We start from the raw sequence: 13,769 nt of genomic DNA, 5'->3' as shown, positions 1-13,769 counted from the left end.
ACACAACAACAACAAAGCCAATGGAGAATGAGGGAGAGAACAACAGGGACCTCTGGGCTCCACACACAAGCACAGGCACATAAACTTGCACATGCATGCACACACATGTGCACACAGCACACTTACACACCAATAATAATACGCAAACGAATTTTAAAAGAAGGACTAAAGGCTCTACAGACACATAGATGAACACATGAAAGGTGTCAGAGGAAGCTGAGTGTGGTGGTCCAACCTGTGCACTCGGAAAGCTGAGGCACAAAGACTCTAAGGCTAATGGTGACACTGTGAGAGTCGTCCACAGAGGAGCAAAGAGCTGTATTTATACGCCAGCACTGAGCCCTTACCTACCCAGCACCCACAGTGCCCTGGGTGGATCACCAAAACAACAGAGAGGAAAAGAAGCCAAATATCAGTAGGCTGCCGGCTGCCAGGGCACGTGTGAGGATGATGAGCACACCCAGGAATGCAGACTGTACTGAGTTTACCAAACATCTCAGAGCTGTGTGCATGGACTAAAGTGTAAACATTGTGGTTTGCAAGTTTTATCTCAAAGAATTTGTCAGAGACAGCAAAACGAATATGGGAAGCCGTATGTACGTAGGCAGGCCTTCCTCTCCATCACAGGGCTGGCTATATGCACAATGCTCTCAGAAAATCCCAGAAGCACCCTTGCCCCTTGCCTCTTGCCCCTTGCCATGGAAAGGCACTACCAAGACTTAGCAAAAACCACACATAAGCTGCTAGGTGTGATGGAATGACTTTTATCCCAGCACTCGAGAGACAGAGATAGGCAGATCTCTGTGAGTTCAAGGCCAACCTGGTCTACAGAGCAAGTTCTAAGCCAGTCAGGGCTACAGAGAAGGATGCTATCTCAAAAAAAGAGAAAAGAAAAAAGAAAACGCAGATAGACAGACACAGCTGGTGCTGTTGGCCCTTACACTAACAGGCAATGGAGAACCAGTCGGAGCCCTGGAAAAGGCCAAACCACGCCTCACTTTGTATTTGGAGTTTCCTAGAGAATATGAACCATTCCCTCCTACAGTTTCCAACGACATGGAAAGGCATTCTTTTTTCCCTTTGGAGGGTAGGAGCCCTCACCTAAACACCAAGGCCTAGAATCAGAGACAAGTGGGAACTGAGCCAGCCAAGCATGGAAACTCAAAAGAACAGTAAGCCCAGCTTACAAAGGGCCTCAGTACTGGGACCTTTAGGGCATGCATGCTACACGGACATCCCCCTAGATGGATGTCATGTTCCTTCCCTCCGCAGCTCAGCCCCATATGCCAGAGGAGGCTAGCTAGGAAGGCTAGCAACTTTATCCAAACTCCATAAAGATATCTCAAAGAATGTGTGTATGTGTGCACATGTGCGTGTATGCATGTGTGAAGGAAGAAGAACCAATGCTAAGCACACCCAGCTACATCCACCTGCCACATGCCTGTCCCTAGGTCACCCACAGGCACCATGGGGCTGTGGACAAACATGCACAGCAGTTTTCTATGCAGCAGTCCACGCCCTATGAGAACACATTCATCCAGTTGAAGGTGCACTCACAGAGCAGCGCTCCCCATACACAGAGGGGGACAAGTATAGACAAAACCAACCACACGGAGGATGCATCTCAAAATAATCACCAACTGAAAGTGATAAGCAAGACAGGAAATACCGACCTTTCCCAGTGTGTTGGGGAATCTGGTGTGACCTGTAAGGATGTGTGGGTCCCTACTACACCCAGGCTTACCAGGAAAGGATAAAGACCCTCACCCTTTATAAAGTCAGGGGTGCTGATAAAAGGGGCAAAACTTTGAAAGGCTCCAGTTCTGCCCTGGCCATGGCCATCACTCGCTGCTCCAAGTCCACCAATGATGAACACATCAGCTAAACTTGAGCAGGCTGTGTTAATGGGAGATGGAGCATCGCTGTACACTCACTAAGTACAACTTACAGTGTGGCATTGATAAATGTATCTGAGCCACACACAGCGGAAGGGAGGGAGGGAGGGGGGAGGGAGGGAGGGAAGGGAGGGAGGGAGGAAAGGAGGGAGGGAGGGAGGGAGGGAGGGAGGGAGGAAGGGAGGGAGGAAGGGGGGAGGGAGGAAGGAAATACTTTGATACTTTGTTTTTCTTCAGGGCTAGGGATTGAACTTTGGACCTTGCACGAGAGAGAGAGAGAGAGAGAGAGAGAGAGAGAGAGAGAGAGAGTGTGCGCGCGCACACGCGCGCACGCACGCATGCCACATGTGTGAAGATGTCTGCGAAGGTCAAAGAATACCCTGGAGCTGGAGTTTCAGGTGGCCGCCCGGTGTGGTGTCCCATGTGTGTTCTCACGAGAGTAGTAAGGGCCCTTAACTCCTGAGCCAGCTCCCAGCCCCATGCCCTCAATTGCTTTTATTTGTTTTAAAGGAAATCCTTTGATTTATTTATGTATTTTAAATGTAGTACTCTGTCTCCATGTACACCTGCATTCCAGAAGAGGGCACCAGATCCCGTCATAAGTGGCCGTGAGCCACCACATGTTTGCTGGGAATTAAACACGGAGCCTTTGGAATTGCAGCCAGTGTTCTTAACCACTGAGCAACCTCTCCAGCCGGCCCTCGGGTTTTTGAGACAGGTTCTAAGTCTGGGTCAGCTCCGAACTTGTGACTCTGCTGCCTGCGCCTCCAGTCACAGGTGTGCACCAAATTCGGCGTGTTATGCCACTTTCATCAAACTCTAGGAGAATGAAAACCACAACAGAGAGCCAGGCAACAGATGCCAGAGGGTGGGAAGGCGAGAGGGTGGTGTCTTAGTTCAGTACTGTGAGGAGACACCAAGACCATGACCAAGGCAATACTTTTTCTTGTTGTTTGGTTTGGTTTGGTTTTCAAGATAAGGTTTCTCTGTGTACCTGTGATGGTTTGCATATGCTTGGCCCAGGGAGTGGCACTATTTGAAGGCTTGGCCTTGTTGGAGTGGGTGTGGCACTGTGGACCTGGGTTTTAAGACCCTCATCCTAGCTGCCTGGAAGCCAGTATTGTGCTAGCAGCCTTCAGATGAAGATGTAGAGCTCTCAGCTCCTCCTGCACCATGCCTGCCTGGATGCTGCCATGTTCCCTCCTTGATGATAATGGACTGAACCTCTGAACCTGTAAGCCAGCCCCAGTTAAATGTTGTTCTTTATAAGACTTGCCTTGGTCATGGTGTCGTTCACAGCAGTAAAACCCTAATTAAAACAGTAGTACCGGGGTTGGGGATTTAGCTCAGTGGTAGAGCACTTGCCTAGCAAGCACAAGGCCCTGGGTTTGGTCCCCAGCTCCGGGAAAAAAAAAAAAAAAAAAAAAGACAGTAGTACCCTTAGCTGTCCTGGAACTGTCCCAGAACTCGATCTGTAGACCAGAATGGCCTCAAACTCAGAGATCCACCTGCCTCTGTCTCGGGTGCGGGGGTTACGGGTGTGCGCCATGACCAACTGGCCCAACCACAGCAACTCTTATAAAGGACAACATTTGATTGGGCCTTGCTTACAGCTTCAGAGCTTCAGTCCACGATCATGGCAGGAAGCGTGGCGTCGCACAGGCAGACATGGTGCTGGAGAAGCTGAGAGTTCCACATCCAGATTCACAGGCAGCAGGGAGAGAGATGAGCCACTGCGCCTGTCCTGGGCTTCTGAAACCCCAAAACTTACCCTGCGACACACTTCCTCTAACTAGGCCACACCTACTCCAACAAGCCACATCTCTTAACTCTTCTCAAGCAGTGCCTCTCCCTAATGACCAAGCATTTAAATAGATGAACCTATGGGGACCATGTCCATTTAGCCCACTACAGGTCAGGAGGAGTAAAACTTTATAGGGAGGCACTCCCAAGGGCGCTGGCCTGCTCCTTATCTTGACTCTAGCTGGCCTTACAGGTTTTTATATAGAGGTTAGAGTTGAGCAAATACAGGAAGTGGGTGCAACTATGCATATACAACTCAGTAGTTTAAAAAGTGCCAATTGCACTCCCACTGTCCCCTCGGAACCCTATCTTCTTGACTTGCCTTCGGTTTCTGATTGAGACGCTACCCTGGGCACACTTCCCAGAATTCAGCCCATTTCATTAGGTACAATTATGTCTCAAGGACTGAGGCTTGGGTGCCTGGGCTGGAAGCACAGTATTCCACCATGCCCTTGGGTCCCAGGACCTCCAGGGAGAACAGCCCTGAGAACACTAAAGCCCTGCCCCAAGACACACAGTGACAGCCACCTCCCCCAAGAACTGGACAGCGCCACGCACCTGCAGTCCCAGCATCTGAGAAGCAAAGGCAAGACAATCCAGGTCAGACTGGGCTACAAAAGCAAATTCAGGCAAGCCAGGGCTACCTAGGGTGAGACCCTGTCCCAGGAAGATTGGGGGGAAAACTGTTTCCCACAGAACGATTTCAAGTGTGTGGTCACCCTAGTCTCACCCTGTGTCAAGGGAGACACAGAGAGGTGGCCTGTGGAGAGACTGATTCCTCCAAAAGAGGCAAGGGGCCCAACAGTCAAGATCACCGCTCTAGTGGTGATGCCACCACTTCCCTAAGTCATCCCTAAGGCCCTAGTGCCCTGGCCTGTAAGAAAGGAACAGCAGAGCTGACGGTCCCTAAAGGGTAGATTTCCCACACTGTACCAGGTGCCTCCCACAGTGGAGGCAGCAGTGAGATGTCAAAGCCACCACTGGCTGAGGACAAGGTTGCTGAGTCAAGGTTCAAAAGGAGAAACTCAGTCTGGCCTTGGAACACTTAGCTTAGTAAGACACTAGAATCCAGAGGCTCAGGAAGGCACCACCAGTAAACTACTTGCCACAGAAGCACAGGGACCTACGTTCAGATCCTAGGAGCCACATAAAGCCAGACACAAGAGCACAGCCCTATAAACCAGCATGGTCAGATGTTAGGGACAGCTTACCATGGCAAGGACTGCTAGCAGCAGGCCGGGATGGAGATATCTCAGTAGCCCATGGCAGCTCTTTGTAAAAAGGAAGTTGTTCCCATTTCTCCTAACCTTAGCTCTGGACAACGGTTGTACAGATTTCATTTGTGCGTGACTGCTTTTCAGTTGGCCTTGGTGTGCATAATTATTATATTATATATGACTTTCCTACTTCTTTCTCCTTCTGCTCTGGTGAGTTCTGTGAACCTAGATGTTCCTTGATGTAATGATTCTTTTTTTGTTTTTGTTTTTTTGGTTCTTTTTTTCGGAGCTGGGGACCGAACCCAGGGCCTTGCGCTTCCTAGGCAAACGCTCTACCACTGAGCTAAATCCCCAGCCCTGATGTAATGATTCTTAAACAATCAAAAATGGAGACATAGGGGCACAGCACAGCACAGCCCTAATGGCCCAGGTGCATGTGTGTGTTCTCATCTTGGAAACAATGTAATAAATGCACAATGGTAGTTCCAGATTAATGCTTGACTTGCAAAGAGAGTTTGAGGAGATTATTAGAAAATGAAACAGAGCCAATGTTGGGACCTCAAGAAACTATTGAAGTTATGAAATAAATTGTGTACATTTGAGAGTGGTTCCTGGATAAGCAAGTATAGAATACATAAAATCTTATACTAGTAAAACTAAGTCCAGGCTGGGGATTTAGCTCAGTGGTAGAGCGCTTACCTAGGAAGCGCAAGGCCCTGGGTTCGGTCCCCAGCTCCGAAAAAAAAGAACCAAAAAAAAAAAAAAAAAAAAAAAAAAAAAAAAACAAAAGTCCAAACACTGGGACTCTTAGTGGAGCCACTGTGTGCACTGTGCAGAAGCACTGAGGTAAGGGTTAACTTGAGTCTCTCTGGCCGCTGCCTGGCAGCTTCGCCCAGGTCTTTTATCATCAAAGCTTCACAGGGAAATGCAGGTAGCTGATCTTAGAGTTCTGAGATCTGAAGTGTAAGTCAATAATGATACGTTTGCAATTATTATTTTGGCCACAGGCCTGGGAATAGGGGAAGCTTGAAACTTTGGGGAACAATTCTGATTCTTAATTCTTTGTAAGATATGGTCATTCTTTTGAATTTGATTTGGCAATGATTATACAATCATTGATTGCAACAATAAAAGACTGGGGCAAGGTAAAGGGGAGGGGTAAGTATGGAGTGAGTGAAGAGAGAATGTGAGGAGTAGGCAGTGTGGAGAGAGGGAGAACGTGAGAGAGTGTGTGAGGAGAGAGTGTATGGCGAGTGTAAGTGTGTGTGAAAGCAGAGTGTATGAAGTGTGTGGGAGGTGTGTGGGAGGTGGGAGGTATGTGTGTGAGTGAAAGATCGCCCAGAGGTGTGTATGAGTGTGGGAGTTCCACAAAAGACAAGCACACAGGAGTAAAGCAGAGTGCACAGAGAATGCAGTGTTTGCAGCCTCAAGCTGCAAGCAAGCGAGCAGAGACTGAGACAGACAGAGAGACAGAGACAGGCTCAGACAAGAGAGAGAAAGAACAACCTTAAGCCTTGAAAAATTGCCTGGCAGCTTACACCCGAAAAGTTGTCTGTGTGTATTTATTATGCGCCTACAGATATCTGCTTCTAGTTGAGACCCCAGATCCTCCGTCGGCTGGACCCTGACACAGATGGCAGCAAAGACAGCAGAATCCCCAGAAGCCTGTGGGCTCGCTAGCCTCACATACACAGGAGGGGATAAGAGACCCTCTCTCTCTCAGACAAGGTGGGACATGAGGACCAACACCAGAGGCTGTACTCTGACACAACACAGGCACAACACAGTGTGCACACACACATGCACAACATGCACACACACATGCACACACCCATGTACAACATGCACACACACATACATGTATACATGCACACACACACACAAATGGCACACACATGCACAATATGCATACACCCACTCATACCCACTTACACACACATGCACACCCATATTCACACACTCTCTCATGCACACAATCTACAACAAAGTCAACAAAAGCATTAGAGAGGAAAAGAACAGCTTTAAAGAGGGCTGGGAGAGCATGTCAAAGAGTAAAATTGCTCCTTACCCACAAAATAGTCAAAAATAGTCAAAAAGTAACTTATAACAGACTTCAGGCAAAATGGAAGAGCCTGAGGCTAGGAGAAAACCTCCTGACACCGGGCTCGGGCATAAAAAAGTAAGCAAATTAGACTCACGAAATGTAAACACTGTGTATACTGGCAGCATCGACAGACTCTAAAGAAAGGGAGCACTGTGCAAACCATACACCCAATGGGAAGTCAGCATCCAAAACAGAGCCAATGGTTTTGCTTACACAGGTCCTCTCTGTAGGTCCTGGCTGTCCCAGAGCCTGTGCTCCTTAATGCTGGGATCAATGGCTATAATACATAATCTTTTTAACTGGCAAAAGTGTTGAAGCATACCAGTCATCACAGCACTTATGAGGGGAGGCAAGAGGATCCAGAGTTCAAATAGACATTCCTGCCAAGGGAACACAGGTGACTGAGTCACAAGCTATGAGCACAGCAGCAGAATCTGTGCCTGGTGTGCACAAGGCTCTTGCTGTTATAAACAAACAGTTAATTTACAATAGCTGAATAATGTTTTACTTTTTAAAAAATACAAGAAAGCACATACTTACAGAAAGACAAGGGGTTGGGGATTTAGCTCAATGGTAGAGCGTTTGCCTAGCAGGCACAAGGTTCAGTCCCCAGCTCCGAAAAAAAGAAAAAGAAAAACAACTCTAAGAGTCAAGCATGACGGTGCACACCTGCACTCCCGCCCTCTTGAGGCTGAGGCAGGAGAATGAAGAATTCCACACTACACAGTCAGTTGGAGGCTAACCTGAGATGCATGAGATTTTTGTCTAAAGAGAGAAGTGGGGCTGTGTGGGGGAAGAGAAAAAGAAAAACAGAACCCGAGACACTGCACACCTCATGTGAATGTTAAATCCCTGGATTCAGAAGTGACTGTGGCTGCCTGTGCCCTGGTCACTCACACTGAAAGATATGCCCTGCTTGCCAAATTTGGGTTGCAGGATATTGATCACACTGTGACCCCCAAGTTTGTGTTATAAGGAAAAAACAAACCAGTTTCTAACTGTGGTGTGGCTCAGTCCTTAGCATACATGTATTTATCCCTTCAGCTGGGACACACACACCCTTGGCATACGCCTTCAACCCCAAACAATGGACATAAAGTGAGTTTGTAGAAGGAAGCACCCATGTTTGAAAGTGATGCCTAATCGAATGGCAGACAATGTGACAAATCAGAGAGAGATTGGATAGAATAGCAATGCCCAACTCTCAGGAGAAGAAAAGGGAGGCTACTTAAGGGCAGTGCAGAAAAGGAGGGAGGCAGTTTAACCAGGAGAGCTTTACAGAGACAGGTTGAAGAGAAAACATGCTAGGCACAGGTAAAGCAGAATGAGTTAGAGAATCAGGAGTCAGAAGATTACAACAGAGTGACAGAGTTAATTTGGGAGCAATGGGGGGGAGGGAGAATCAGACTGAATCAGTCGGTGTGAAGAGGACTCGAGCCAGAGCAGCTGAGTTGAATCAGTCAGCCATTGATCAGAAAGAACAAGAAAGGGTGCGCTAATTCAGCAGCAAGTCTCAGACACTCAGGCTTGAAGTGTCCAGGACTAACCTCTGAGACAACTACATCAGGAGAATAAAAGTCACCGTCAGGTGCTTCCTAACACATCTCCGTCCTATACTCACAGCCTCTTGCTCTCCAGGCTGACACCAGGCTCCCCAAGTGTCTGCTGCCATGCTGAGCAGTGTCCTCAGAGCTCATGGTGGGGAGGCAGAAGCAGGTTCTGTCCTGAGGGTGTTCATCCCCCTTGGGTCTCAAGCATCCCTGAGCCTCAGCCACACCCTCCTGCAGAACACCCTTTCCTGCTACCACAGTTGCTGCAGAAGAAAGAGCCTGGAAGCCTGTGTGCTACGAGGCTGCCTGATCCCTCTTCCTGGCCTCCCAGGAGTTTCTGGATACCAGATAGTGGACAACAAGACCACCAAAAAATGAAGCTGAAGAGACTGCCTGCACAGAGCATCGGGAAACAGCTCTCTTCCTAGTGACTGGCTCAGACACAGGAGACTCCAGCACACAAAGTCACCACCAACAGCACAGAAGGCTGCATGCGCCCTGTCCCTGTGTCCATCTCCTAGTACCTGGAATGACGACAGTGACAAGAACTTTTCTACTTAATTAGTTGCTAGCTTTTCTACTTCCATAAAAACTGTGCAATAGGGATTGGGGATTTAGCTCAGTGGTAGAGCGCTTGCCTGGCAAGCACAAGGCCCTGGGTTCGGTCCCCAGCTCCAGAAAAAAAAAAAAAAAGTGCAATAAACCTTATAGATAAAAAATAAAATAAAAAGAAATAAATTAGCATGCTGGGCATGGAGCATTTTTTAAGCCCAATATTCACAAGGCAGAGGCCTGTGTGGTAGATGGTCTGAATACACAATGAGACACTGCCTCAAGAGGAAAGAAAGAAACCACAGAAAACAGGAGCTAGAGGACCAGCTCAGTGACACAGAAGGACTGTATCCCTGCCCCCCATAAAAACAATAGAAAACAGCAAGTGTGCGGGAAGGGGCCTGGGGCCTGTGCATTGTTCAGAGCCTGGATAAATGGTGTGTACTCCTTTAAAAATTAGGAAGAGAACTAATCGCCTTATTATGTGGCAAACCAAACCGTTCTGGGTATACACCCAAAACAACTGGGGACAGACAGACAGACAGACAGACAGACACACACACACACACACACACACACTCACAGCAGCAACACTTCCTAGCCACACCTTGGTGTGATGTGCCTTAGTGCCCATGCCAGGCACACAGACAGGAAGATGCAGTCTAGCCACACCAGGACACTGCCCTACCTGTTAAAGGGGAGTAAAAATGGGGGAACACACGGCAGTGGGTAAGGTCCTTGCCTGTCAGAACACAGTCCAGGAATGGAGTTGTGCAAATTCTGAGTGCTGTGAGAACACTCCAAAGAATCAGGAGTCTTGTGACCTCAGTTTCTTCACACCACGCAGTTGTTCTTGGACTGGCTTTCCTGCCCCTCCCAGGGTGGTGGATGGTGGTTTACCTCACCACTCATTACTGCTGGCTGGTGTCATTCAATCAAATGTTTAAACTGTCCTTATGCAGGCTGGAGAGATGGCTCAGCGGTTAAGAGCACTGACTACTCTTCCAGAGGTCATGAGTTCAAATCCCAGCAACCACATGGTGGCTCACAAACATCTGTAACAAGATCTGATGCCCTCTTCTGGTGTGTGTGAAGACAGTGACATTGTACTCATCATATATAAAATGAATAAATAAAATCTTTAAAAAAAAAAAACTGGGGCTGGAGAGATGGCTCAGCGGTTAAGAGCACCCGACTGCTCTTCCAGAGGTCATGAGTTCAATTCCCAGCAACCACATGGTGGCTCACAACCATCTGTAAAGAGATCTGATGCCCCCTTCTGGTGTATCTGGAGACAGCTACAGTGTACTTATATATAATAAATAAAATAAATCTTTAAAAAAAAAAAAAAAACTGTCCTTATGCGGCTCCATGGGAAACCATGGTCCTGCCATGTACCGCCTGTTCTTTTTTTTTTTTTTTTTTTCGGAGCTGGGGACCGAACCCAGGGCCTTGCGCTTCCTAGGTAAGCGCTCTACCACTGAGCTAAATCCCCAGCCCCGTGCCGCCTGTTCTGTGACTGTTTAGAGCCTGGACTCATGGGACTTTGCTAACATGACCTTTCTGAGGTGATGAATAAAGTCGGCCACTGTTTGAGACTTTAGTCCTCTTCACTTATCAATTCCCTTCTCCCAGGTCCCACCACCTCTAGACTGGTGACACTTGCCCACAACACAGCAGGCCCTGGGTTTGATTCCAAGCACTGCATAAACCAGGGACAGTGGCATGTGCCTGCAATCCCAGAGCTGGGAAGGTGCAGGCAGGGAGGTTAGCCCTGCAGAAGCTGAGCAGGTTAGGGCACTTGACAGCAAGCCTGACAGTGAGAGACGTCTCAGTGGGTAAGAGCACTGGCTGCTCTTCCAGAGGACCCACATTCCATCCCCAGCACCCACATGGCAGCTCAGGACAGTCATTAACTGCTGTTCCAGGGGATGTAACAGCCTTCTCCAGCCTCCAAGGGTACTGCATGTAGATGGTACACAAACACACATGCAGGCAAACACCCATACACATAAAAAATGAAAAACCAAGAAGTTCAAGGTGCCTGGGCTACATGAGACTGTCACTCGCACACTCGCACGTGCGCGCGCGCACACACACGTACACACACGCACAGAGAGAGAGAGGGGAAGAGAGAGAGAGAGAGAGAGAGAGAGAGAGAGAGAGAGAGAGAGAGAGCACACAAACCACACAAATGAGCAAGGCCCTGAACTCAGGAACGCACCATTACAAGACACTGTACAGCTCGCCTGAAGCCACAGAGTAGTCAGACCCAGAGCGCTCTCCTTATCTACCATAGAAGGTGGGCTGCCAGAGACTGGGAAGCCTGAAGGGCAGTCTGAGGGGGCTAGCCTGGCGTTTCCTTCTAGAGACGTGTGGTATGAATGCAACTGAGCAGCACTGAACCACGCCCTCAGAAACAGTCACGTTCATAATGTGACGGAACCTGTCATTTAACAAATTCGGGGAGCTGGAAACAGTTGAGAAGGGAAATTGTATTTAGAATTTTATAAAGAACAAAAGACAAGCCTAGTAGAAAGCAGGCCAAGATCAAGTGTTGCGTTGTTCATCTCTAACCCAGCACTTAGGAAAGGGGGCAGAGAGGGGAGGATTCAAGGTCAGCTTCCATTCCATAGAGTGTAAGGCTAGACCGTGACATAGACGCCATCTCAAGAAAGCAAAAAAACAGCTGATCCAGCACTCAGGAGACACAGCAGGAGGTCTGTGACTCCACGGCCAGCCTAGTCTACACAGCTAATTTCAAGAGAGCCTAGGCTATATAGTAAGGGCTCTCAACAAGTGGGGATTGGAAGATAAAGAGCTGCCTCAATTCACTTCCCAGCACCCACGGTAGCTCACACCCTCCTGCAACTCCAGCTCCAAAAGACTCAACAGCCTCTTCTGGCCTCTGAGCGCACATACACATGGCATACATACACATAAATACATAAATTAAAAGGTAATAAATCTTGAAAAGAAAAAAAAAGTTCCAGGACAGCCAGGGCTGTTACACAGGGAAAGAAAACTGTCTTGAAAAAGAAAGAAAAATTAAACAGGCAAGAGACATGACTAGACAACTCCTCAAAGACAATACACAGCTCATAAAAGCATGCTCAACCTCAGAGCATCATGGGAGGGCCAGTCACAACTGCCAATTGGCAACACCTCACACCCACTAACAAGCAAGTACTGGTCAGGATGTGGGGACACTGAGCCCTCCTACATGCTGAGAAATGCAGTGCAGCCAGGCCCTACGGCAGGCAGCCTGCATCTCTCAAACGTGGTCCTGGAACTGCCAATGATTCTGATTCTACTCCCCAGCAAGCTGCCTCCACTCACATCAGCTCCAGGAACAAGCATCAAATGACTGCTTCCTGATTCCTGGTCCTCGGGAGGCAGGTACCAAAGAAGACCAAGTCTGAGGAAAGCCTGAGGTACACAGTGAGCCGTTATAGGTTTCCTTGTTGTTGTTTTAAATGAAGGACACAACTGGAATCAGCCAAACTGATCTACTGGTTGCCAATGGGAAGCTCACAAGTGCTAACCTTAGGGTCATGAGTTTCTAAAGGAATCTCATATACGATCAAGTCATTGGTCATGCATGATTAACTCAAGTCAGTACGTTCCTCCACCCCAAAATCAGCATGTAGTGGGGTGGAGCCAAAAGTTCAACCCCTCCAATCCTGCATGCAGTCTTTCAAGAGACCAGTCCCCAGTCACCTCATGAGCTGCAGAAAAAAACTGGAAAAACAAAGCCCCTACCATCTCTTGCAAAACTGAGGTAGTTAATGGTGACACAGCTCATCATTGTGAACTTCAACAGACAAAGGCCTACATGTAAATTGTATTCCAACAAAGTTTCTGCAAATCTCAGGGGAAAAAAAAGCCCACTGGCCCAGGGCCAAACAAGCCTGCACAGAAGCCAAGTCCCTCCGGCCACTGGGAAGAGAAGTTTGGAGGCCGGCACAGCTACTGGCTCACAGGATGCGGTGATCTCCAACCACACCCAAAGGAGTTCATGACTAGGAAGGGCCTAGCTTCCTACAGCCTGGAGCAGCCAAGCCTGGAGCCCAGGAGCCTCCACTAACCCCCAAAAGAACAGCATGACAGGTCTCAACTGATGACCATCTAAGACAAGGCAGCTCACTCAAACCCAGCCCCCACTGACCATCCTCTGGATTCACAGTGCATCCTCCATGTTTTCCTTCCTGGGGTCCTGGGGCTGGCTAGAGGGAAGAGTCCTGAAAGCAGAGGGTCAGCAGTCACCCTACCTTCCCATGGCGATGCAATGTCCAGGCTTGTGATGAACTGCTCTGGTTCTGACAGCCCTCATCGAAGCCCACCATGTTTCCCTGAGCACCAAACACTCCTGGCCAGACGTCAGGCTCCAAGAGGCTACCTGTCTCCCCACCTCCCAGAGGTACAGAGTCCTAGCAAGCAGCTTCATTCTAGGAATGGGACAAAGCCTTTCTCTTCCCTCACAGCACCAAGCTTAGCAGCTGAGTCTACCAGCCAGGATCCAGCTTAGTGGAGGGGCCTCCTCAGGGGAATCCAGCCAGGCTCCTCTTTCTACCACTAGTGAGTAAGCAAATGGCTAGCGGGCAGGCGGGCTGGTGAATCTGTGCATGGAGCCCAGTGATTCATGAGA

At 48.6% G+C, this 13,769-nt stretch overlaps 1 protein-coding gene across 7 annotated transcripts in view; it reads right to left on the bottom strand.

Annotated features, from left to right (window-relative positions):
• Positions 1-13,769, bottom strand: part of Acot7 (acyl-CoA thioesterase 7) — a 92,813-nt gene that overhangs the window by 72,115 nt on the left and 6,929 nt on the right. For 2 of the 7 annotated variants that reach the window (NM_001146061.2, NM_001429472.1), the window contains 1 exon segment: positions 13,393-13,591. In NM_001146061.2, the coding sequence (NP_001139533.1) occupies positions 13,393-13,568 (176 nt within the window). In that variant the 5' untranslated portion in view covers positions 13,569-13,591. 7 annotated transcript variants of the gene reach the window in all.

The sequence above is a fragment of the Rattus norvegicus genome, chromosome 5 (genome assembly GCF_021556685.1).
Source record: "Rattus norvegicus strain SHRSP/BbbUtx chromosome 5, alternate assembly SHRSP_T2T, whole genome shotgun sequence".
In the NCBI taxonomy this organism is placed as follows: Eukaryota; Metazoa; Chordata; class Mammalia; order Rodentia; family Muridae; genus Rattus; species Rattus norvegicus.
This window is presented reverse-complemented; position numbering and strand designations above follow the sequence as displayed.